This window comes from Thermobia domestica, chromosome 2, assembly GCF_964235325.1.
Source record: "Thermobia domestica chromosome 2, izTheDome1.hap1.1, whole genome shotgun sequence".
Classification (NCBI taxonomy): Eukaryota; Metazoa; Arthropoda; class Insecta; order Zygentoma; family Lepismatidae; genus Thermobia; species Thermobia domestica.
The window spans coordinates 147,201,242-147,227,135 of record NC_137455.1 but is presented as its reverse complement, the minus strand read 5'-3'; the positions used below and the strand labels follow the sequence as shown (position 1 = coordinate 147,227,135).

General features: G+C 35.1%; 1 protein-coding gene across 1 annotated transcript in view; it reads left to right on the top strand.

The window, feature by feature from the left end:
* Nucleotides 1–25,894, top strand: part of LOC145679209 (adipokinetic hormone/corazonin-related peptide receptor variant I-like) — a 426,835-nt gene that overhangs the window by 362,878 nt on the left and 38,063 nt on the right. Inside the window, exon 5 of the mRNA XM_081749797.1 lies at nucleotides 4,587–4,716. Coding sequence (XP_081605923.1) covers nucleotides 4,587–4,716 — 130 coding nt within the window. The remainder of the gene's footprint in view (nucleotides 1–4,586; nucleotides 4,717–25,894) is intronic.

The following is a 25,894-nucleotide window of genomic DNA, read 5'->3' as shown; positions in this document are numbered from 1 at the left end:
GTTCCATGGGGATATAGTTCTCGAAATGATCCCTCTTTGTAATAAATTATCCAGCTGTTTTTTAACTAGAGCGCGCAAATGATACGGTATAGGTAGGGCTGGTTTGCATATAGGCGTGTTGTCTTTGAGCTGGATTTGATATTCATAATCCTTAGCAAAAGAAAAATCTTGATCGTGCCACATAAAAATATCACTATAACGATAAGCGAGATCATAAAATTTCTCTTTATCACTTTCAGAAAGTTCGGGGTTAACCTGAATTTGTGACCTGTCAAACAGTTTTCTTTTTTCTAAAATTTCCGGTGACAATTCCTCCTGAATTTGATCTACTAGATAAGCAGAGTCTTCCTCTGATATTTCTTCAAATTCTTCGGCTAATCCTATTTCTTGACCCTCGTTTAACGTTATGTCTTTAACAGTAGGATTCGTAATCCATACACAAGGCTGAGATGGTGACAACACACAAAAAGGAATAAAAATTTCTAATTTATTCTGCAAAGAAATATTTGGCACTAAAAGGTTCTTATTCCCTCCTATGTCATAACGTTTAGTGACAGAAACTCGAGTATGCGTTTTCGCTGGAAGCACTATTCGTTCAGAAAGTGTGTAAATAGCTTTAGAAAGAGACGCTAATTTCTATTTTAAAGTTTCAGAAATTACACCCTCATTGTTATTACGTGGAAGCTGGTTTACAGGTGGCTTCCCAAATCTATTAACTGAAAAAATATTGTTTTGAAAATCCAGGAAAACATTATGGGATGTTAAGAAATCCTGACCAAGCAAAGGCTTAAATGGAAACCGAGGAATTATTCTGAACGGATGCGTAAAGCTCTTTTTTCCTATGAAGAAACGCAAAAAAACAATATGAGATACTTCAATTGTGTTGCCCGTCACTCCCTTTAATTTTGTAGTAATTGCTATTTTCTTTGCTCCTTTAGGAATTAAAGTTTCAGGGAGACAAGAAACTTGTGATCCTGAGTCGATTAACAATGGAGTGTACACGCTCCCTGCTCTAATATTAATGTATGGGAGTTCTGATTCCTTGAATATAGGGACTTGTAACACAGAATGACGAATAGTTGTGTCCCGACCAACTATTCCGTTTCTTCGTTTAAAAATGCGCGACAATCTCGGGCTATATGATTTAATCCTTGGCAGCGCCAACAGACAATAGGAGAACGTGGTGGTTTAGAAGTTCCCGCAGTGGGGCTTGAACCCTGGTCACTTGAGTTATTGTCAATCGCGTTACCCCTGTCACCATTACTCCCTTGATTTTGAGCATAGTTGTTGTAGTAGCGAACTTGGTTTCCCCTTCTACCTCGACCTCTTCTTACTCTGTTATTACCACGAAAAGATGAACTTGCATTTCCTGTGTTTGTCGATTGACCTTGATTTGCAGTGAGAGACGTAATGTTTAAAGAAAGTTTCTCTAACTGTTGCTGTATTTGCTGCAGTGCATTGGAGTCAGGGACCTGAGAGTTTACATGCGCGTCAGCATTTTTCTGAGCAGAAATTTTCTCAACAGCTCTGGACTGTGTGGTAGGCTGAGAGCAAGAATGCGTATTCATCGGGTCAACATTCGTATTACTAGAAACTAATGAAGACTGCAATATTGACGAATTGCGCTTAATGTATTTCTCGATGGTTTTCTGTTCTAATAAGATCTTTGTTTTTTCCTCAGTTATTAAGTCTGATATCAGTTTTTCAACTGAATCATATTCCTTGCGAATAACGGCCCTAAAATACTCAGGTTGCAAACATTCTATGATTAATTGTGTTTGTTTCGCTGGGGGGGCTCGAGGGTCTACCCTCAAAATGAGGTTGAGTTTAGAATAAACATAATCAGATATGCTCTCAGTTTCTCCTTGTTCGCGAGCACGCATTTCACTTTCTGTCAACTGAGGCATGGTGTTGCTCCCAAAAGCTTCTATTAATTTCGCTTTGAACTCATCGTATGTCCAATTAGCAAATTCGGGTTTTTTGGAAGTATTGTCCATCCAAAATTCAGCCGGACCTTTCATCAATGTACACAGTATTAGCTTTTTTCTTATGCCTGTCCAATTATTGATGGAGGCAATAGACTCGTATTTCTGCAAATACCGCCTGATGTCTTCTCCTAACTTAGCATAAAATGGTTCGGGTCTCACTATCGTATGAATCGAGGTCAATGAACCTTCTACATTCTCACTATTATTCTGGGCCATGTTTAAACTGTCCGGTGTGAAAGAATAAGAAATACTTGAAACTGGGGTAGATAAATGCAAATTGTCTTTAAGATTGGTATAAAAATTTCTAGTAACTGGAATGGCAATCGGTGATGAACAAATTATAGGTTCAAAGTACTGCGTAGTGGAAATATCGTTTAGATCATCAAAAGGCTGTAGATACTGTTCAGCTAATAATCGAAACATGCAGAAAATGCTAAGTAAACATGCACATAAAATCAGTGTCAACACAACATACTTAAAGTTAAAATAAACCCAATATTTGCGTCACTTCAAAAAATAAATAATAAGAAAGACATGGTTTGATGTAACAGAATTGTAACAAAAAAATGATATGATAAAAATCGATGGATTGACGTTAATTTAAAAGTCTTATGGTTCGGAATTTATAATAACAATGTCTCACAGAAGCTGCATTTCTATATTAGTAGAAAAAAATCCTAAATGCTAGGCAAAGGCCTCAAAAATCTTCACAAAGTAAAGGTCCACATCTCCACCATCTTGCTGTACTGTACTGTGGGGTTACAACCACAGTTTTGCTCAATTATAAGTTCTTAACTGAAAGAATGTGGGGATAGCACTTCGCATGGCAAGAGAGAAAGTACGTGGGGATCTGAGCAGTACAGCGCTGAAGTAATTAATTGGGGATGAATGAAATGAAATGCATGTTTTCTAATAGAAGAAATCACAGAGACGCAAAGGTTAGGAAAGGAAAAGGTTTACTGAACCTCAGCCATTTCGATGTGATGAGCCTCTTCAAATATTGGGTGAAGCCTTATCCTCCAATCCGTTGAGTGGTTCCGTCTGGTATCGATCTTGGACCTCACGTTCGAGAGTGAAGAACCTCTCGACCTCAGGGCAACAGCTCCCAGATGTCCTGGCCTCTTTGGAATGACACCTCTGTCATGCAGTGGATGGTGAGGGCCCAGGCGTGCCAACCGTCTCTCAATTGCTGCTACGACGACTCTTCTGAATAGGGGTCCAAAGTGTGTTTCTGGCGGCTCCTGTCACACTTCTCACCTCGAGGGTTCCGTGTCCCCTGGTTTTGTTCTACTTCCTAGCTTTCGCTTCTTCCTGGTGCTCCGCACGTGGATGACTAGATCATCACAATTATCTTGGTTAATAGGGAAGTTTAATTGCTGAAACGGCGTGGCTGAGTCTGTTTTGGTGAAGTTACGGAAACTAGGAAGAGAATGGTAAGCATGAATTTGTATTGGGATGAGGTGACAACATAGGGAAGTATCTTCTTTATTATTTAAGAATTACAATTTCTTGTTTGAAAAACAAAATAACTACATAAAGGGAGAATTCAAAATAGGCGCTTAGCCTGATATCCTCTACAATATATATATATATATATATATATATATATATATATATATATATATATATATATATATATACCGTTTTTTACTTCAAAGTAGATCTATCTACCAAAATGCATAGGAAATAACGATTTAACACTAAAAGAAAACATTTATTATCTTTTAAAGGCACATTAAGTAAACAAACAATATAAAATGTGTGATACATAAAACGCATTGTCAGAAAATGTCGACTAAACATTAACAAAATTGGATGACAATTATTAAATCAGAAAACACAACGAATGATGATGCTTTCTTTTTCACCTGACTTGCAGTTTTTCACTGTGAACAGTAGTAGTTTCGTTTATCACATATCTAATCAATTTGGCGATATATTGTATCTTTTTCACATTGATTGTCGTTGATTTTCTATAGACTGAGTCAGTTAATAAAATTTACTAGGGCTTCTTCACCATCTAAATATTCGAAGACAATCCATCAATATTGTCATAAGTTTTCACATATTCTGGAAGACCATGACGTAAACTAATATTCTGCAGTTTGATGCATTAAATGACTAGTTGCTCTCGGAATAGTTATGCGCATCATGTCAATTATTGATACGCATAACAATCAACTGATTCACAAATAACATAACAACAATGAAAACAAGTTAGTTTTATCAAATACATGTCACAGTCAATCTCTATTAAGTTCTCTGTACGAGCTGCTTTAGACATAAGATGCTCAAAGGTCTAATCCGGTGCGAGTAAGTGGAGGAACAGTACAAGTCCAGGAGTATGTACTGTTCTTTCACCAATCGTAGAGAAAAATCTTCCTGTTTTGAGTTCAATATTGTGCAGTTTTCAGTTTCAGCATATAGTCTCTGTATTCAGCGTTGATTTCCGTTTAAGAAACCGAATATAGACGATTTTGGACTAGTACTCTTTTTTCCATTTACTTGTTCAAATAGTCCTGGCAAATACTTTCTTTTGTATAACATACTTTAATCAATGTCTTTCTTCTAAATTAAGTTCTAATTTTTATCTTTCAGACTCGGACAGATTTCGTCGTTCAAGTTTGGGGTATCTGGGCAAAGCCAAAATACGAACACTAAAAATGACAATTGTTATAGTTGTAGTATTTTTTGTCTGTTGGACTCCGTACAACGTTATCAGTTTGTGGTAAGTATTAGTTTTATAATAATAGACATTTAAATTCACGGTGAATTCTTAGAAAAGCATAGATATACACATTCAATTATTCAAATACAGAGAAAATATCACAGATGGAGAAAAGAATATGAACTTTTTTTTAATTACTAATTTACTACTATTTTTTATGCTTCGAATATAACTCGAATATTTTATTGATATCGGTTTTGAGAGATTTAATGTGTTTCTCATTTCCCGTTGAACTGTATAAGAGGAAGTGATATTTGGATCAAAAGATCCAACATATTTTATTCAAAAATTTTCTTGTACGCCTTATATTTGGAGAACTACATGTAGTGTAGCCAAACCCAAACTGTTACTTAACTCAGTATGATGTGCATATTCCGTAGAAAATACGAAGACTCTATTCAGGGACCGTTCAAAGTTTTGTGGCCCCTGACCCAAAAACTAATTATTGGCCAAGATCGCAATATTTTCATGCATTTTTTGGATCATTCCTAAAATTCTTGGCAAGATCACAATGTTTTGATCTGCTTTTGGATCATTTCTAAAATTCTTGTTAATGTTCTTTCGTCGTTTTATTGGACCTACCCTTTCTTAGCTCCAATAAATAAAATAGGATTTCTTCAAATTATTTATAAATGTGTTAAATTACACGTAAATTTTAATTCCTGAAGAACTGTTGTCTCAACATTATATTGTAAAATTGTCTTGATAAACATTTTTAATACAATGTAACATTTCACGCTATTCTTACAGCTAGTTAGTAAGGAATAATGACAACTTACTAGTTTTTGTATAGTTTTTAAAAAAAATCGTCCTTCACTGGTTTCTAACAATTTTTTATTATAAGTGCCCACTATTTAGCAGTTTTTAAAATCCAAATCCAACATTTGATTGTCTGTAACTAGGGAACCATAGGTCTGTACTTAAACGCATTTAAAATGATAGACCATGATAGGATCAGTATGCGTATGAAATATTAAGATATACTGTTCCCTGTTTTCTCTTTATTGGCCATCAAAGTTCAGAATTAGGAGAAGTCGAAAAGAAGTACAAATTTTCACTTTGATTGTCAATATCTCGGAGACGAAAGATGTAAATCATAACATGTAATGTTCCTACTAATGCTAAGTTCTACCCAATGTCAAATGAAGACTGAATTAGGATACTTTTTTTTTCAAGCAAATAGTGTCTTTTTTTTTCGAAAATTGGACTACTTGGAATAAACCTGAACTTTCATTGCTAATAGTTTGGGAACCAAGAAGGTTACCATTTGACCATATTTTAAGTGGAAGTAGATCTTAACGAGTTCAGTGTGATATGACGAAACTTGGTTCACATTTTATTGACGAATAAATTTTAGATTTTTAATAATCGATAAACAAGTCCGAACTCTAAATTTCATGACCAATAACTCGGGAGTCAAAGGTTTACGTACTGCAATATTTCAAACGCTTACTTGTTTTGTGCAAATGTATCACTATTCCAAATTTGGTCAAGATCGAATGTGTTTCAACAACCGTGCAAGATAAATACTGTCCTTTTATTTTTTTTCAATCAAATGATAGACGGTAATTAGTTATAAAGCGCACAAATCAATTTTGTTGTAATTCTCCACCAAGTGCACCATTACACTTGTTTAGCTAAAGTTTTGTTTATGTTTAGTAATTTTATATTTAAGTTTCCAAGAAACATTCAGCCTATGACACAATAGGTAACACAGCGGAAATGAATTTAATTTGGGTCCATAAAATTTCACGCAAGAAATTAGTTTTAACTGTATAATATAAATATAACTGAAAATCTACCACTTAAAACGAATTGAAAAGTAGAATCAACGGAATTTTATTGAAAATATATGCACCGAAAGTAAGATTCATCTGTTTTATGAAGACTGACAGTTTGTATCAATTGATCAAATAAAAGGAAAATTGTCGTATATTTATTAGGGACAAATTCGTAATTAATTCTGAAAAGCTTAGATTGCTATATCACATAGTAACTTGTTATCTGTATTTAAGGCATCTAACAAGGGACATCACTCAATTGTCCGGCTCCGATTTCAATGAAATTTTTCTTGCTGATAGAGAACATATATTCATTACTTGTGATGACAGAAATTTTTACCATGGTGCATGTTTTCTATTTTTTATAATTGTTAAGAGTTGTGATGTGGTTATTTATTAAAGATTACTTCAGAAGTCCCTTACTTCCCTTTGTAAACGGAGTGTTAATGAAAGAACAACCATGTAGATAAATGTAAGGCCTAGGGGGAAGTCGTATGATAGGTATAACCTTGACGGTAGCCATCTTGAAATCCGCCATTTTGAATTAAGGTCAAGTTTTTTAAAATGGGAATAGAGCAATGCGATACTTAATTTCGGGCTAGAATTTAATCAGAAAGACAATGGGGAAGTTAGTTTTAAGATACACTCATTTGTTGAAAAGTTATAGGCATATTAATTATTTATACTTATTTTACTATGTGCCTAAGTCCCTTACCTCCGCTTCTAACCCGGGTATTAATGATAATAAGTACATAAAAGCTTTGGTAATATATATTATGCCTAGAGGGAAGTGATACGGTAAGGGTATCCTTGACAGAAGCCATCATTCAGAAGCCATCATTACAACACTTATCGGACACGAATACTGAGCAGTGCATTATCAATTGTACCGGTAATGTAAGCGAACCTAATTTCAGAAGCAACAGAAATATTAATCGTAGAACATTTAGGAATCAGTCAAACAATAGATCTAATTTGCATCGAATTTGATTTCGTAATAGTTACCTAGATGGCAGAAATTCTCGAAATAAAAACCAAAGTACTATTGAAGTAAAGGACACGCCGTACTGTATTCATGATTGTGTAATTCAATGCAACCTAACCGAACTCTTTGGCAATGTAACTTAAGCTAATGTTGTGGCGTCCGACAAAACATATTCAATTGACTTTTGTTTTATTTCACTTTAAATAGTTATAATTTCATTTGCCATTCGTACTTTGTTTAAATTTTATACAAATAATAAAAATTATGGATACTAGATTTCAGCACATTGAGATATGAATACGAATATTGTTTACTAAAAGTTATGATAGATATGCTTGAAGAAATGAAACATGTTATACGGTATTCTAACCCACCTAAACTTTGCTGATTCTTAATATAATAATTTCTTTATTTGTATTGTTCCTGATAATGATATTGATCAAGTTTCGTTTTATTTCAATTTGAATATTGTTATAATTTCTTTGTAATTCGTACTTCTGAATTCTATGCTATTTACATCTATGAATCGATACAAATATTGTTTATCAACGCTATGTTAATTATGCCCAAATAGAAGAAATAAGTTATATAGTATGTCAGCATATACTGAGTTGATTTGTCAATGAGCTCTCATAATATTGATTTAAAGAATCTATTTTTGGTCCTAAATAATTAAAAAATTGATAATATTTTTTCGAATTAGTCCTCTTCCTCGATAATTTTATACAATTAAATTGGAATTAATTATTAAATAAATATAAGAATGAGATAAAATGAAATTAATATATATATATATATACAGGGTGTTTCAAAAAGACACGGCAAAAATTCAGGGGCAGATTCCTGATGGGTAGACAAGTAAAAAAGTTCATATGAACATATGTCCGGTTATGCATCGTTACAGAGCTATAGCCACTGACACCACCTGACAGTGTGAAATAGGCACCTTCTGTCCGGAACTGTTTCCCAACGTATTACCAGAGTGTCTTGTGTGAAAGAATATGCAACACAGGTTCGAACGAAATTAATTATGCCGATTGCGCGTTGAATGGTACAAGAATCAGAAAAAAACACTCGCAAATAATGCATAATAAGTGGTACTTTTAATGTCCGTATTGGAAAGTGCAACACTAATACAAATGGCAGTGAGAAAAGCAAAACGACACAGGGATAGTCATAAAGTCCAAAGAACCAGCATCAAACAAGAGTTACAACCACAAACAATAAATTGTGTGCATCGCCAGCGCTACAAAATCGATACTGTAGTACCTTACAGTAAGTGCTGAAAATGTCCTCCTTCTGCCCGAATGCAAGCTGCAGCCCGTCGCCGCATGGATGAACGAATGCGTGCCCAAGTACCAGGGGTGTTCCGTAGTCGCTGGCAAGCTGCTTCGATACGAATACGAAGCGTCTCCTCAGTATCCAAAGCAGATGCGTAGACCAACGACTTTAAATGTCCCCACAGGTAATAGTTCAATGGATTTAGATCTGGTAAGCGTGAAGGCCAAGCAATGTACACTTATGTTTCACACCACTACTGTCACTTCAGCTCACATTGTACCCAGCTCCAATTACAGTACATTTTCTGTCTTCAATACCTTCGAGATGTTAATGTTGCAATGGCCTCCTACACCTGAGAGTGCGTCCAAAGCTTTATGCACCTTTCGGCAAATGCTATGTTTTAACTTGTAACTAATCTAATTAGAAATGCTGTCCATCAGCAATGATTCTTGTTGTCAGCCATGGTACTCCTCCACACCTACTCGCGAGACATCTTGCGTTGAACATTTCCCTCCTTCATTCCTTGGGTTGTAGCTCCTGCACGATGCTTTCGTTATGGTATTTTCTTATGCCTGATGAGCATGTGTAATTGCATTTTTGGGTGCGTTTTTCTCACTGCCATTTGTATTGGCGTTGCACTTTCCAATACGGACATTAAAAGTACCACTTATTATGCATTATTTGTGAGTTTTTTTTTCTGACTCTTGTACCATTCAACGCGCAATCGGCATAATTAATTTCGTTCGAACCTGTGTTGCATATTCTTTCACACAAGACACTCTGGTAATACGTCGGGAAACAGTTCCGGACAGAAGGTGCCTATTTCACACCGTCAGGTAGTGTCAGTGGCTATAGCTCTGTAACGATGCATTTCCGGACATATGTTCATATGAACTTTTTTACTTGTCTACCCATCAGGAATCTGCCCCTGAATTTTTGCCGTGTCTTTTTGAAACACCCTGTATATATATATATACCGGGTGAGGCATTTAAAACTGTTTTTTGAATATCTGGAAAACTACAAATCGGATTTTGAAAAAGTTGTAATAAAAGTTGTTCGTCTCGAAGGGGGACATCCAATGATACCACACTCGACCCCTGCCCCCACCCCCCGGGGGCGGGAGGGGGGGCAACTTTGAAATCTTAAATAGGAACCCCCATTTTTTATTCCATATTCTGATTCCCCGTGAAAAAATACGTAACTTTTGTATTGAACATTTTTTTCGTTGCGTGATAGATGGCGCTGTAATCGACAAAAATCAAAATGGCTGACAAACATTTGAAAAATGAGGCATTTAAAACTGTTTTTTTGAATATCTGGAAAACTACAAATCGGATTTTGAAAAAGTTGTATCAAAAGTTGTTCGCCTCAAAGGGGGACATCCAATAATACCACACTCGAGCCCCTTCCCCCACCACCGGGGGGGGGGGAGGAGGGCAACTTTGAAATCTTAAATACGAACCCCTTACTGCAATGGGTGAAGTTGGTACTGTTGCAAGAACATAACTTTTAATTTAACAGTTGTGGAATTTGAAGTGCCATTCATTTGGATTCTTCATTATTTCTTACGATACTTACTTCCAGTTGTACAAGGCAGTTTCGTCAAACATCTCGATTACTATTTATGATTACGGAACACTTTAGCATATCCTTTAGGCTGTATCATTGTATCACGACCCTTAAGCTCAAGCTCAATCCTATTATAAAACACGATGAGAAGTGAGATAGGAGTGTCCTGGAGAAGTTAGATATAGTGCATTCATTCAGCCAATGGAACATGATGCAAATCTTGGCAGAGTTCTTATTTTGCCTTGCATATCCATCTACAAAGTGTCGAATTTCTGATACGCCTTCACATGACGTGTTTTGCAGACGATGAAACACTACTGATGCAATTTCCGATGATCCTTTGGCTACGTGTGCTTCTGTCCAATAATATACTGTGTAAACAATTTGTTCTTTGTTTGCCTATCGGTTGACGTTCCTTCGTAAATCGTAAAATTAAACAAGTAAAATTGTGCTGCTGTAATAGGCGGTTTGATCTGGAACTCGAGGGAGAACATGATTCTTTTGCGAATCGAATAATAAAGTGATTGCATCATTGTTTCTACTTTTCATTAAGGAATGAATGGCTTCACCTTTCTCTTATGTATCAAAAATTCAGTTTCACAAGAGGTATTCCCTGATTGAAGTCTCAACTCAAACTGGATACATTTCGAACATTTATTTACAGCAGGACCTCCAAAACTTATATTGTATTCAGTTACAAATAAGAGTATGGAACCCGAAGATCGTTTTCCACATCGTTATTGTACAGTTGGTGAAGTTTTGCTACAGACAAATAACTTGGCAGCTAATGCTTCTTTCCATTTTCTCGTCTGCAATAATGTTTCTGTACAGGAATCAGTCTTTCACAGGCCCGTTTTTATAATATTGTGCGCCTATGTGCCCTTTTGCTGCCTCCCCGCACAATTTTGCCGCCCCCTCAAAAACGACCAATATTATTATAGTTGAATTCAGTTATTTGGGTGGGGGGTCGCTGAGATGTATAACGACAGCTTTAATACATTTCAACTTCAAGGTCATATTCCACTCCCCAGGAAGGGGGCGAGATTTTAAAAGTAATCGAAAACGACAGATATTAGTGTTGAATTCATAGTTTTCGAGGTCGCTAAGTTTAACGGTATCATTTTTCATGATGTTTTAAGTTCATCCTCACCGCTTGGAATGGGGTTGGAAAGGATGACTTTTTTAACATATTTTCTCGCCCTTGCGCGGGACTCTGCAGATTGCTAGTTTTAAATATTACTTTATTGTGAATCTTAGAGAAATTCCAAAATTTTGCCGCCCAATAAATTCTGCCGCCCTGTGCTCGAGCATAGAATAGCACTTACCTAAATATGGGCCTGGTCTTTCAATGAATGTTTTAACAGTTTTCTTCTTGGCTTCAAACATATGGGACTTATGGTCTCCTCCTCTGTTTTCTGATGCCAGCTATCCACTTTCAAAATTCCGTTTACATATTAGCTTAAACCGTTTCTCAGATACTCCTAACACACAACAAAAAAATTCTTACACGCTATCAGCAGTGTTTTGATGTCACTATCACATTTCGGATCGTAATATCGAATACAAAGCTGTGTTGCTTCTCCCCTGTTGTTCTTTGGTCTTTTTCGTTGTGGTGTTGAAAGTTTCGTATGCTTTAATATGAAATTGTCTTGGATTATTTTATTTTTAACCAAATAGAAGCATTGGTGAAATTTGCAAATATCTTGCATACACATTTCTGTACATCTAAGTCTTTCCTCCTACATGGTTACAGTTAAAGTGTTTCGTGCAAACATTTGGGTGAATAGGTTGACTCTTTTAATTTTTACATTTTGCGTTTCCACTTGTCAGGATTACGCATTTTCTTCCTGCCGTTTCCAGGTGGACTTGGTGTAATAATAACATCCTCCTCTTTCAAATCTTTTAATCTTTCCATCTCCGTGGACATTTACGCCGGAAAGCTTCTTTTTAATAGGACAGAGTGATTTCATTACACTCTTCAAGCTACTTTTGCTACTCCAACAATGGCGTCGTAGTAAATAAAACCAACCTTATCGTTAAAACCTTATCAAATTTTCAGTTATAGCCGGTGATAACACAATATTCTTTCTTGAAGGAGAAATGTATGTAAATCCCGTGAAATTTAATTGTTTATCACTATTAACAACCTTCGTCCGTCGTGCCTAGTTTGCATGGGGATGAAATGATAATTGACGGTCGAAGATCGCTGCTACTCACCATCTAGAATGAGTAGGTTAAGGGTAACAGAAGTAAACCACGTTAAATTAACTTTGAATGAAATCTTTGTATTTCCATAAAATTGTGTATTACTGTAACTGATCGAAGACTGTGTATAAACGCCAGATCACATATCTTTAAGCATCTAAGAATGGAACCACGAATAACTCGACATAGCTGAGATACACGTACCTTTGAAGTGATGATGTCTGAAACTGATGTCGATGTTCTGGAAGATGAATGTCTCGCTGAAATAGTCTATAGTAGCTGACTATTAGTAAACCATAATCCACTTTAATGGTTTACGGTCAAGTAGTGGATCTCCTGATCTAACCGTAGAATAGAATCACAGCTAAGTAACTACTGTGATATAAGTCGCAGTGGATCTCTATGTATATACTCGATGTATGATGGTCCACTTCTGATCCCAATTCTTCAAGACCATAAGTTTTTATACTAGGATTCCAGACATCCTGGAATTCATTGTTGTTGACTTTCTGTATATCTCAGCTATTGGTAAAACATTGGTTTCACCCGAATTACATCGTGATCAAATTCTCAGACTCACAAATTTCTGCAAACTCAACGATTATGCCACAGTCAAAGTGTGTCAATGTTATAGTATTACAACTTGATGACAATTCATTCTTGAATCACAACATTACAAATTACACATTACAATAGCATACGAACTGACGATTAAGCGTCTAGCCGTAGCGACACATAACATTCATCACATATACAAAACATTGATGTAAACACATAAACATACACATGTGTTTACGTTACATGACGACATTGAGTTTCTTTAACATTCAATAATTAAATATGTTTCCTTTCCCAAAAATAATATATTCCAAACTAATATTAATCATATGTATCAACATGCCCTTCCTTCAAAATGAGAGAACTCCGTTCTCGAATCAATTTCTTCCTTGAAATTGACCATAAAATAATTGAGTATATTTATCCATCACCCTGTATATAGTTTTATATTCATCTATCACATTCAAAAGAAATCATAAAAACATCATTTATTTACATTCATTGTTGTTAAAACAAAATACTTGTCAGGAGTCCTCATAAAAGTATGGGCTCCTGCCATCTGTTGAGTTATATACATAACTAATTGTAATCGTCTAACATCTCCTGTGCTCGGAACTGCACATACATATACTTTCTTGTTCTCGTTCTCGGAAACTTTCCACTTCATTCAGTCGCAAAGTCCAAACCAGTGTTTATTATCTTTGCATTTGTGTCACTAGTATCAGTGTCCTTATCACTGATGCTTTCCATAAATATAATACACTTTATAATACACTACTTATGTTGTTATAGTACACTAAACAACGTCTCTTGTCGTTGCATTATTTTTCAACACAAAAAATAAAACTTGAAAAATATTAATCACTTCACTAATGGTAAGTTGGCTATATGTAGAGTTAGCAACTCTGATGCACTTCCTTCCGCAAAATGTTGTGTCAGCAACGTTGACACTGACATTGAAAAAAATCTCCACGTCTCATCCTGTTTGTCGCGTCGCTTCAATAGTTAAAGTTAACTTTGGAGACATGCTCCGCACTTTTCGTGAAAATTTCGGAAAATTGTTCACAGTATAACCACGTCACAGGGACGAATGTAAAGTTTTTCACTTTTCGAGTTTGTGTGTGAAAGTCTATCCGTGTTTTCCGTCTCGAAATTGGATAATTCCGTGATTTTTGGTGCATCCCTCTTGGTTTTCGTGCAGTGCAATCTCTCTTGTGTATCACCAGTGTCTGAGTTATTTTGTGATTTTTCTATTTGCTTGTGATAGTGATCTGCATTTATTTTAGTGCTAAAAGTGTGCTTTTTAGTGTCATTTTTGTCTACTTCTGCATAGATTGGAAATAATCCGCAGTTTTCTATGTTACTAATATCGTCATATAGCTTTTTATTCTTTACACTTCCTTCCTGTTCTTTCTTTCTACTAAATCTACGTAATTTAATAACTAAATAAATTATAATTATAGACGTCGCTAGTACTAATACTGTTAAAGATGTTAATGCAATAGCAAGTACGATAAACTTCTTCTCCATAATGCCTGTAAATATAAATAATCTAAGTGTGAAATCGCGTTTCGGTCTATTACTCTCTTCTGTAAAAATATTTACATACTTCTTGCATAGGCCTAGTCCAAATGTTCATAAATCGTTCATTATTCTCTATAAAATGCATAATCGATGCATATTCTAAATAATGACTAGTGTTCCCATAGTTATGTAACCTATTCGGATACAAAAATGCTATCCTCCTTACATTTTCACTCGTTTGACGCTGTCTTTGTCATTTTTTTTTTCAAAGTCGTAAAATCCTACATTTTCGTGCATATTTCTGTTCTTAAATACACTTTACTGCTAGTTTTAACGTTGTCTGTAGGTACTATTATCTTTATTGATGTTTAATCTATCTTACTTTAACATTCCAACATTCTCTGTACTTAGAAATCATTCATAAAGCCTCAAAATCGTTGTGAATGAGAGTGACTCGTCACAAGTAGGAGTGGCTTGTTGCTAGCCGGCGGCCATCTTCTCGTAAGTCACGCCCCTTAGCAACCGATCTCCTCTCGCACGAACGCAAGAAGCGAGCGCCAGAATTCCGTCGGGATTCAGCGAGTAGTATCTTTTAGAAGACAGAAAATCTACAAAACTGAATCTTGTATTTACATGAATATTGAAGATATTCATGGACTGAATACTTTAACTTATTATTATACAAATAATCCATATGCCAATTGATCATTTTATAATAATAATAAATCAATAATTTTCCTCTCATTTTAAAAAAAACTTGAATTTAGAAAATGAATTTTGACAAAAATAATGTGTTTACATATAACTTAACGATGATTATAAATATGATGCTTTATGACTGTATTCTATTTTTGACTATTTCTCGTCTATTATCTATGATTTTCGTACTTTTCTATTCAAACTATTTACTTCTTTTTAACGACTTTTTCATACTTTTTCCGTACTTTTTACGACTTCTTATTCTAGATGTGTAAGCTTACTGTACTAGTTCATATCACTAGCATCTACGTTATCTATGATTTGTCTATTTATCTAGCCTTACTAATAGACAATTATTTCTATTTTTTTCTTCTTTTCGCTTTTGTTTTCTATAGCTTGAAGCTACTGATTTCACTAATATTCTGTTGTTATTTAACCTAGCTATTATCTATTTACACGCTTGTATCTATTTTCATCTATGATGATCTATTAACTATTCTTATTTTCTATTGCTTATTTTTTCTACCAAAACTAAGAGTTTTGCCGTATTAGTACTGCGTATCCATTTTTATTCAACAACTTATTCGTTTCACCAAATCAAATAGACCAATCCTAGTTTTATCTAGGATGACATAACCAAAGGCTTCTCAACTCACAACTACCTCATGCTGTAGGTAAGTATCTTGACATATTACCAATTGTTCTAAATGTTAATCCGATATTCCTTTTCAGGTTTTATTGCAACTTAGATTTTTTTAAATAAACTCCATTCTTCTTCATACTCAAAAATGTAAAAAAAAAATTTTTCATAACCCAAGGCACATACAATATTGATTTACATACTACGCTTACTTTATTATTACTTTTTGATGATTATTATTATTATGATTATTATTATTATTATTATTATTATTATTATTATTATTATTATTATTGTTCCTGATTTTGAATTTTATACTTCCGTATTGCTCTATAAAGCTTACAATATAGTACCAATAACAATATTGTCGTCAAAATTAATGATATTATTACTCCAAAAATTACATACATGATATAGTCTGTTTTTAGATGTAGTTCTGGGATTGACGTATCGACTTTCAATTTTAACAATTTTTCAGTTAAACTATTTAGCTCTTGCGTATGCAAGGTGAAATTTATTTGTCTCTCAGTCCAATTACCGATCAATTTAATATTTTTATTCTGAATTTGAATTATCCTCTTGGTTGGAATGACCAGTTCTCCAATTATTATGTTATCAAATTTATCATAGTTTATGAAATTTGATTTAGCTTTAGTTTGATCAAGTTTTGTTGAAGTAACTTCTTGATGTACACCCACTTTTGTCATGTACGCTTCTTTTTCAACAGAAGAATACATCACACCAGCGTGCGTATATCTGAATATCACATTCCCCAAAAATTTCTCAGAATTCTGCTGGCATCCTTCCAAAGAATTATTTAATACGATATTATTCAAACATTTCGATTCACGATCCATAGTTATGCTTTCACAAAAATATAGAAAACTTTTAAATTCGCATTTACTTTTGTCTAATGAATGAAATTTACCTTCAGCCAAATAAACTGCTTCCGGTAATTCATAAAATATCCGGGTATTATTTATTAAGTAGCCCATTGATGTTACGTCATACATTATTGAAATACTAGTATCATATATTATCGGAGTTTTTATTATGAAATCCACATTATTTTCTTCGTAATGATATTTTACTAAATATACGCTAGACATTTGGTAAAACATCCCAATGTCTGACCTATAAATAGTATTTTTCAATACGTCATGAAGACTAATTAACCTTTTAACATCAGCATTAGATAATATATGATATGTTAACTGATTATTTAAAATGCTATTTACTATTTTATTCACTCTCTCCTGTACAAGATGAGCAAACAAGTTCGCCATTATCTTGCGTTGGGATTGATGCAAATAACAGTATAGCTCCTGAATTTTATTTTTAAAATCTTGCAATACATGTTGCACTTTTACGACAATTCCATGGACTACTGCAATTTCATTATTAAACGATTCTTTTAGATTTTTAATTTCATTAGTTAATACATTCTCATGTTTATTTAATTTATCAATAGACTGAAACAACTGTTTGTTATGTATTAAGTTATACGTCGATAAACCAATAGACGATAATCCCAGTAACCACGAAAATATAAATCTTTTATTTCTGTGATTATTATTACACCTAGTTTTACCATTTTCATAGACAAAATGGCAGGGCAATAAATTTACTATGTTCTGTCTGAATTCTCTCTCTTTTACTGCATATTCATTTAAAATCTCGTATGCGTCAGTACATTTATCATGTACTGGCACCGATTCTTGGAAATTTAAATGCATTTTGACAGTCGTAAACACCATATTCGTAGCATGAACAGCATAAGCATTCTGTGTCAAAGCTAGTCCAATCTCTGATAATGTTATTTGTTGATGTTCTTCCTCTGCTACCCCAATACAAATCAATAGTATTAGAAAAATGCAACTTTTGAACATGATGTTAACTGTAAACAATTAAAACTTAGAAATACTATCTGAATTTACTTATTTATTTTAATTATTTCTATATCTCTTATTTATTTAATACTTATGTTTTTATTTATTTTGTTCGCTTTGTATATGTACCTTGGATTATTCAACAATTTAACCATATTTACTAGATATCTCTAATTTTAAAAAAAAATTTCCTAATTTCCTAATCACTTTACGCTCTGTAAACAATATATTTTTACCAGTTAAGGAATTTTCAGATGGAAATCAACATTTACTTTGATTTCGGGACACGGACTTTTGTTGATAAACAGCGGTCCACCTCGCTGTTTCACTGATAAAAACATGTTGTATACAGATACCTACCAAAAAAATACAAACTTGTATACTAAAACTTATTCGTGTTTTATCGTTGCAAATTCATTTTAACTTTTCGTGATGTAGTCCTTTGAGTTTTAAAATCTCTTGGTTTTCCACGCGTTGTTTTTTTTCTTTTAGACATCACTGTCTAAATCCGACTCTTCGTCTTGCCTATCCGAATCTTCCTCATTTGCGCCAACAAATGGTTTTAAACGTCTTATATCCACGGTGTCCGTCTTCTCTTGTCCTTTCTTATTTTCGTATTTTACTTTATATGAGTTATTATTCATCTTTTGCACTATTACTCCTCGAGTGTTGAATCGCTTTCCAAAACAAGCTGGAATGCCTCTTCTTGGCATTTCACGAATCCAAACTTTTTGTCCTACGTCGAAGTTCGGTTGAGAAAACTTCTTCTCAATCTGCTTCTTTTGGGATTTAAACCGCTTCTGCAAATTCTGGTACGCGACCTTCCTTGCTTCTTTTACAGTTCTTATTCGCTCTTCGTTTTCTACATACTCACAAGGTATGTCCAGATCCTGTTCCAAAAACGTTCTGGGTTCACGCCCTGTAAGCAAATAATATGGCGAGTGTTTTATTCCGTCATGAATCTGTGTATTCATGGTAAACACTATAGAAGGTAAGATTTCGTCCCAGTTTGTAAATTCACGGTCTATATAGTGCTTCATAATCTGTTGGATTGACCCTATAGCTCTTTCCGATGTTCCGATGTTGTAGTGGGCATCTGTATTGGCAAAGTTTAACCTCATACCAAACCGCTCCGCCATCTCTTCCATGACTCGGCTCCGGTGTGTACTGTGCCGGTCCATAGCAAGAATCTCAGGGATCCCATGTTTTGTAATCAATTCTTCAAAAATTACTTCTGCTATAATTTCTGAAGTTATAGTGGGAACTGCCCTAGCAATTACGTAACGAGTGGCACTGTCAACGAACACAATAACGTATTTATTCCTATGATTTTTTGATCTTTTAAACGGTCCAATCTCATCCATAGTTACATGCTGGAATGGCATATAACTAGGGTATGTTTGCGGATGCAGTGGTGTCCTACCAGCTTTACGTTTCTGAATTTGGCAACTGATGCACTGGCTGACCTTCTCTTGGAAAAATCTTTTCATATTCGGGAAATAAATGGATTTTAATGCTCGATTATAACACTTCGTGTAGGAATAGTGTCCACCTCCATATATCGAACAATGCAAGTTCTGGAAAACTTGTTCCCTTAAAGAAAAAGGAATGCATAATAGAAATTTCTTTCCATTAGCCATCTTCTGAGTTCTGAAAAGTTTTCCGTCCTTAATTTCATACCAGCGAGCTTGCTTTTCCGCTTTTTCATCTGCTTCTTCTGGATGTTCTATTGCCTTCATTATTGACCCGAAGAAAGAATCTTTCCTCTGCAACTCAGCTACGTCCACATCTTCGTCGAACGTGATGTTAACTTCGAGGTCTTCGGTCTTTACTGGTAACGCATCTAAATCAATGTCTTCATCGGTTGGTTGGATATTCGTGTTTCTTGATAATACATCACTAGGGTTTTTCTCACCTGGACAATGCACTGGCGTATATTGATATTGAGCCATCTCTAAACTATACCGTAATAATTTTGGTGATAATTTTGGCGTTGTCTGTAAATATTTTATACATCCGCAATCCGTGTATAATTCAAATTCTTTATTATACAAATAGTAATTGAATGCTTTAAAGGCACTCACCACGGCCAAAATTTCCAATTCCACTATATGTCTTCTCGTTTCATTTGGTCTTAACACTCTGCTATAATATGCTATAGGTGTCCACTCTCCATTCAATTGCTTTTGCATGAGTACAGCCCCTATTGATTTTGTAGACGCATCGGTATACACTCTCGTTTCCAGATTTTCACGGAACGGTGCTAATAACGGTGCATTCATCAACGCTTCCTTTAATTTTTCAAAACTAAGTTGGTGTTCCTCGGTCCATACGAATTTATGTTTTTTTCTTCATAATTGCTGAAAATTAGATGACATTTCTGCATAATTTTTACAAAATTTTCGTACATAGTTAGTCAACCCAAGGAATGACTTAAGTTCTTTTGCGCTTGTGGGTGGCTTACAAGCTTTTATTGCCTGAATCACTTTAGGACTTATTTCATAACCAGCTTCGCTCACAATGTGACCTAAAGCCATTACTTTCTCTTCCATGAAGTGACATTTTTCTACCGACAACTTTAAGCCATATTTTCTTAGTCTTTGAAAAACTGAATGTAATACCGATACCATCTTCTCCTGATTGTTTACGTATAGGAATACGTCATCCATGTAATATGACACCGCTTCCGGATGAACGTTAGCTAATGTCATAGCCATGATTTTCGTATATATAGCGGGCGATTGAATGTAACCCATCGGCAATTTAGAGTATTGATACGCCCCTACGCCAGGAATATTGAATGCCGTGTACTTCCTAGATTCCTTAGAAATCGATACCGTGTGGTAAGCACTCCTAATATCAAGCACACTAAAGAATTTGTGACCACCCATACATGTTAAGATCTGATGTATAGGCGGCAACGCCACGGAGTGGAACTTTACGTGCCTATTCAGCAGTCTACAATCGAGACAGGCTCTGATAGATCCATTTGGCTTCTTTACAAATAGCATGGGTGAGTTATACGAGCTATTACTTTCCTCGATGATGTTTTGTTCGAGTAAGATGTTTATCTGTTCTTTAACTTTATCTTTCATAGCTATATGTATTGGATACTGTTGACGTCGAAACGGTACTTCCGTTTCCAACTCGATCTTATGTTCTACTCCCTTGACTCTTCCTAATTCGTTCTCTCTCCACGCAAAAACATCTGCGTAATCATAGCATAACTTCTCTAATTTCTTTTGAATTTCTGGTTTAGTCTTATCGCCAAATTTTAACCGTGTTTTATCGTAGTTTTTCCTCGCTTCTAACACCTCTTCAATTTCATCGTCTGTTAATCCTTCTTGTCTTAATTCTGATTCACTAATACATGCTTCTGCATCCCCCATTTTCAAATTTCTCGTCAACATGATTGTCTTATTTGATGGATTGATTACTTCTAAACACCGATTTTCTTTCGACAATATCACTCTAGGTACAAATATGTTATATTGAGACTCTAACAATTTATCTGGTTCTAATAAAAATTCGTTGTTCGCCCAAGAGTTAACTAGGTTAACTTCAACAGTTGTCCTAGTTCTTGGTAACAACTTTACTCTATGTCCAAGGACCCATTTCGGCTTTAAACTTGTTTTTATGCTAATTGCTATATTATCGGAAACTGTTCTGGTTTCCTGATCATTTCTACAAATTTTGATCGGTTTCCCGAACCTTTGAACTATGATTTTACCAATTCCATAATCAATTCGACAATTTTGTTTCTGCAAAAAATCATTCCCAATCAACATTTGATATGGGAAATCTTTTATTAATCTAAATTCTTGGTGAAAAGTTTGATTTGAAATTTTGAACTTGATTACAGCTAATTTATTAATTACAAGAGTGTTTTGCGTGATACCTTTGATCTTAGTTTGTCGTGGGATTATTTTTGCACTCGGTGGCACTAATTTCTCATTAATAATCGAAATTTGTGACCCACTATCGAGTAACGCCTTAATCTGTCTATCATCGATCTCCAATGGTAAATACACCATATTGTTTTCTAAATTAACTGAGGCAATTATTTCTCTTGTTCGTACATTTCGATTGCCTGTAAATGCGCCTCGCCCATTTACAGATGTGTTCCGTTTAAATTACTCGGACCTGCTGTTTGATAGTAAGTAGTACCATTTACTTGTGCTGGTACCACTTGCACAAATCTCTGCTGATTCTGATTCTTAAAATTATAGGATTGGTGACAACACGAATTCTGACAATTCCCTTGCCGTTTCCCTGTTGACCACGTCCTCTATTATTTCTCCAATAACCACCACGATTACCACGCTTATTGTAAAACCCGTTATTTCCTCTACTGCTGTTTTGACTTCTGTTACCATTATTATACCAATACTTATTCTTATTTCCATTTCCACGGAAATTATTTCGGTTATTACCTCTATTCTGCTTATTATTTCTATAATACTGATTTTTTCCTTGTTTTCGTCCGTTATTTTCATGTTTCTCTTCGTCTTGTGTTTTCGCCGATAATGCAAGTTGTAATTTGTCTATCTTCTTCTCTAACTCCGCGATCTGCGTAATACTCTGCGGCTCTTGTTTTATCTTATTCTCTTCTTTATTTTTCCTTACGACTACATGATCTGAATCAGATCCACTTTCGTCATCTTCTACTTGCTCCCTAATCTTTTTAACAAGATCTTTAATCGTGACTTTACCGGATTCTTTGTTCACGCGTTTAGCAATCTTACATTTATTCTTTTCTATCTTTTGCAAATCCTCAACGAATTTGTCTAGGCTAGAGTATTCTCGCGTTCCTACTTTTTCCATATAGTATGGATGTAATCCTCCAACTATAATACCTATTTTCTTAATGTCAGTCATATTCGAATCTAATCGTTCACAAAGAACGAGCATGTCATATACAAAATTTATGACGGCTTCGTCTTCATGCTGTACACGCTCCCTAATTTTATCTTCAATGTCTATCGTCACATTAGATTTAGTAAACTCTTCTACTATTTCTGATTGCAAATCTTTGTACTGTATTTCTGCCGTATTTTTCCGTTTCAGGAACAATTTAATCCATTGCCTCCCTACTCCTTTGAAAATATTAGGCAGTAATTCCTTTCTTTTGCTTTCGGCGATACCTGCCATTTGACACGCATCGTCGAATTCATCGAAAAACGAAACGATGTCATTATCGTTCTTCAGATCGAATTTAGGTAGTTTGTTAATATCTGCATAAAACGTAATGTTAGATGCCATTTTAAACTTTTTATTGTCACTATTTATTAATTTCGGATCTAAATTTATGATTGAAGGAAAATCTTCTGATACGGATTTAGTTACCGGACTACTCGGGAAATTGAAAACTGGTTCTCTACTCAAAATAATTTTAGGACTCGCGACCTTGTCCTGACTACAAGAAGTATTTCGTCTTTCCGGTGTCCTCACACCAAATAAATTATTCACATCAATGTTTATTCCCTTACTCGCTTTCTGTGCTCTAGTTAACACAGTGTTTTCATTCATTTATCTAAATACTTAATTCAACTTTGATTACGAAGTGAGGGTGGGTGGTGAGGGTTAACGTAATTACTTATTTTACTTGAGTCAATTGCCTTAGTCATTCGAGATCCGAACCAAATCTCGTATTCAATTGGTGAACGATAATATTATAAAATCTTAACATACTAAATAACTTAAACTATAAATATTTAAACCGGACTTAAACCATAACCTATTAAAACGTATTCTTGAAACTAAAATTATTCCGTTTCGGGATTCGAACCATAGCTATTCATCACCATAACAATGGTGAGAACTACACTTAGCACTCTTCGGGAATCGACCCAAAGTATCTCCACCATAAGACAGTGGATTCTACCCTAGAATCGTTACCAAACCAGCAAATCTCCACCATAAGTCTGGTGAGATTACTCTTAACCCTAAAATTGCACCAGCGCGGGATTCGAACCTCAGCTATCTCCACCATAACAACCTTCGTCCGTCGTGCCTAGTTTGCATGGGGATGAAATGATAATTGACGGTCGAAGATCGCTGCTACTCACCATCTAGAATGAGTAGGTTAAGGGTAACAGAAGTAAACCACGTTAAATTAACTTTGAATGAAATCTTTGTATTTCCATAAAATTGTGTATTACTGTAACTGATCGAAGACTGTGTATAAACGCCAGATCACATATCTTTAAGCATCTAAGAATGGAACCACGAATAACTCGACATAGCTGAGATACACGTACCTTTGAAGTGATGATGTCTGAAACTGATGTCGATGTTCTGGAAGATGAATGTCTCGCTGAAATAGTCTATAGTAGCTGACTATTAGTAAACCATAATCCACTTTAATGGTTTACGGTCAAGTAGTGGATCTCCTGATCTAACCGTAGAATAGAATCACAGCTAAGTAACTACTGTGATATAAGTCGCAGTGGATCTCTATGTATATACTCGATGTATGATGGTCCACTTCTGATCCCAATTCTTCAAGACCATAAGTTTTTATACTAGGATTCCAGACATCCTGGAATTCATTGTTGTTGACTTTCTGTATATCTCAGCTATTGGTAAAACATTGGTTTCACCCGAATTACATCGTGATCAAATTCTCAGACTCACAAATTTCTGCAAACTCAACGATTATGCCACAGTCAAAGTGTGTCAATGTTATAGTATTACAACTTGATGACAATTCATTCTTGAATCACAACATTACAAATTACACATTACAATAGCATACGAACTGACGATTAAGCGTCTAGCCGTAGCGACACATAACATTTATCACATATACAAAACATTGATGTAAACACATAAACATACACATGTGTTTACGTTACATGACGACATTGAGTTTCTTTAACATTCAATAATTAAATATGTTTCCTTTCCCAAAAATAATATATTCCAAACTAATATTAATCATATGTATCAACACTATTATCTTGCTTACTGATGCAATGCATAGCATTGGGACAAAAGACAATTTGAACCGAAAATGGCAACTAGTCATTCAATGGTTATAGAAAAGAGCCGTTTTGGAATTAAAAAATCCTTTCCTTATCAGTGCGCCATGTTGTTGTGGACAATATCACTTATGAACAAAAACCTACTTTTCAAATTACTTTTTTTTAAATGTTTTAGACAGTTTTGGCAAGAAACCAATTCATAAACAGAAAGATACGACCCCAAAGATTTCAAAGCTACTGATATCTCAATTTAAAAAAGAAAAAATGGACAAGATCCGTTTTGAAAATAAACTCGACAATTAAAACTACTTTTAGCGTTACCCAGGAACAACGACGTGGACGTAATAGTAATTTGTTCCCTTCGGGGTGCTTTTTTAATGTGAGTCCCCTTGCCTCTCACCATGGGGGTGCTTGTTTTAGGTGAGTCCCCTTGCCTCTCACCATCGGGGTGCTTGTTTCAGGTGAGTCCCCTTGCCTCTCACCATGGGGGTGCTTGTTTTAGGTGAGTCCCCTTGCCTCTCACCATCGGGGTGCTTGTTTTAGGTGAGTCCTCTTGCCTCTCACCATCGGGGTGCTTGTTTAAGGTGAGTCCCCTTGCCTCTCACCATCGGAAGCTCCATATTTTACCGAAGCAAATGTTCAAAATGGTGTCCGTTTTCTGCAATACACATTACAACTCTGTTTCTGAAGGACAATTCTACTGCTCTAAGTGTCTCTTCGCTAATGTTTGCACATGCATATTTTCTGGGGTTGTTGGTTCTTCCGTGTAACATTTTGCTTTTAGCGTTCCCCACAGGAAAAAGTCGGAAGAAGTTAAATCAGGGGATCGTGCAGGCCAATTTTGAGGACCACCTCGTCCAACTCATCGATCAGGATATTTTCTATTCAAAACCTCACGAGATATCCGTGAATAATGCGCTGGACATCCGTCTTGTTGAAACCAAATATTCATTCTTGTTTGAAGTGGGACATCTTTTAGTAGTGTTGGCAAAATATTATCTAAAAAATCGGCATACATTTGACCATTCAAATTCCCGTCTATGAAGTATGGGCCAATTAT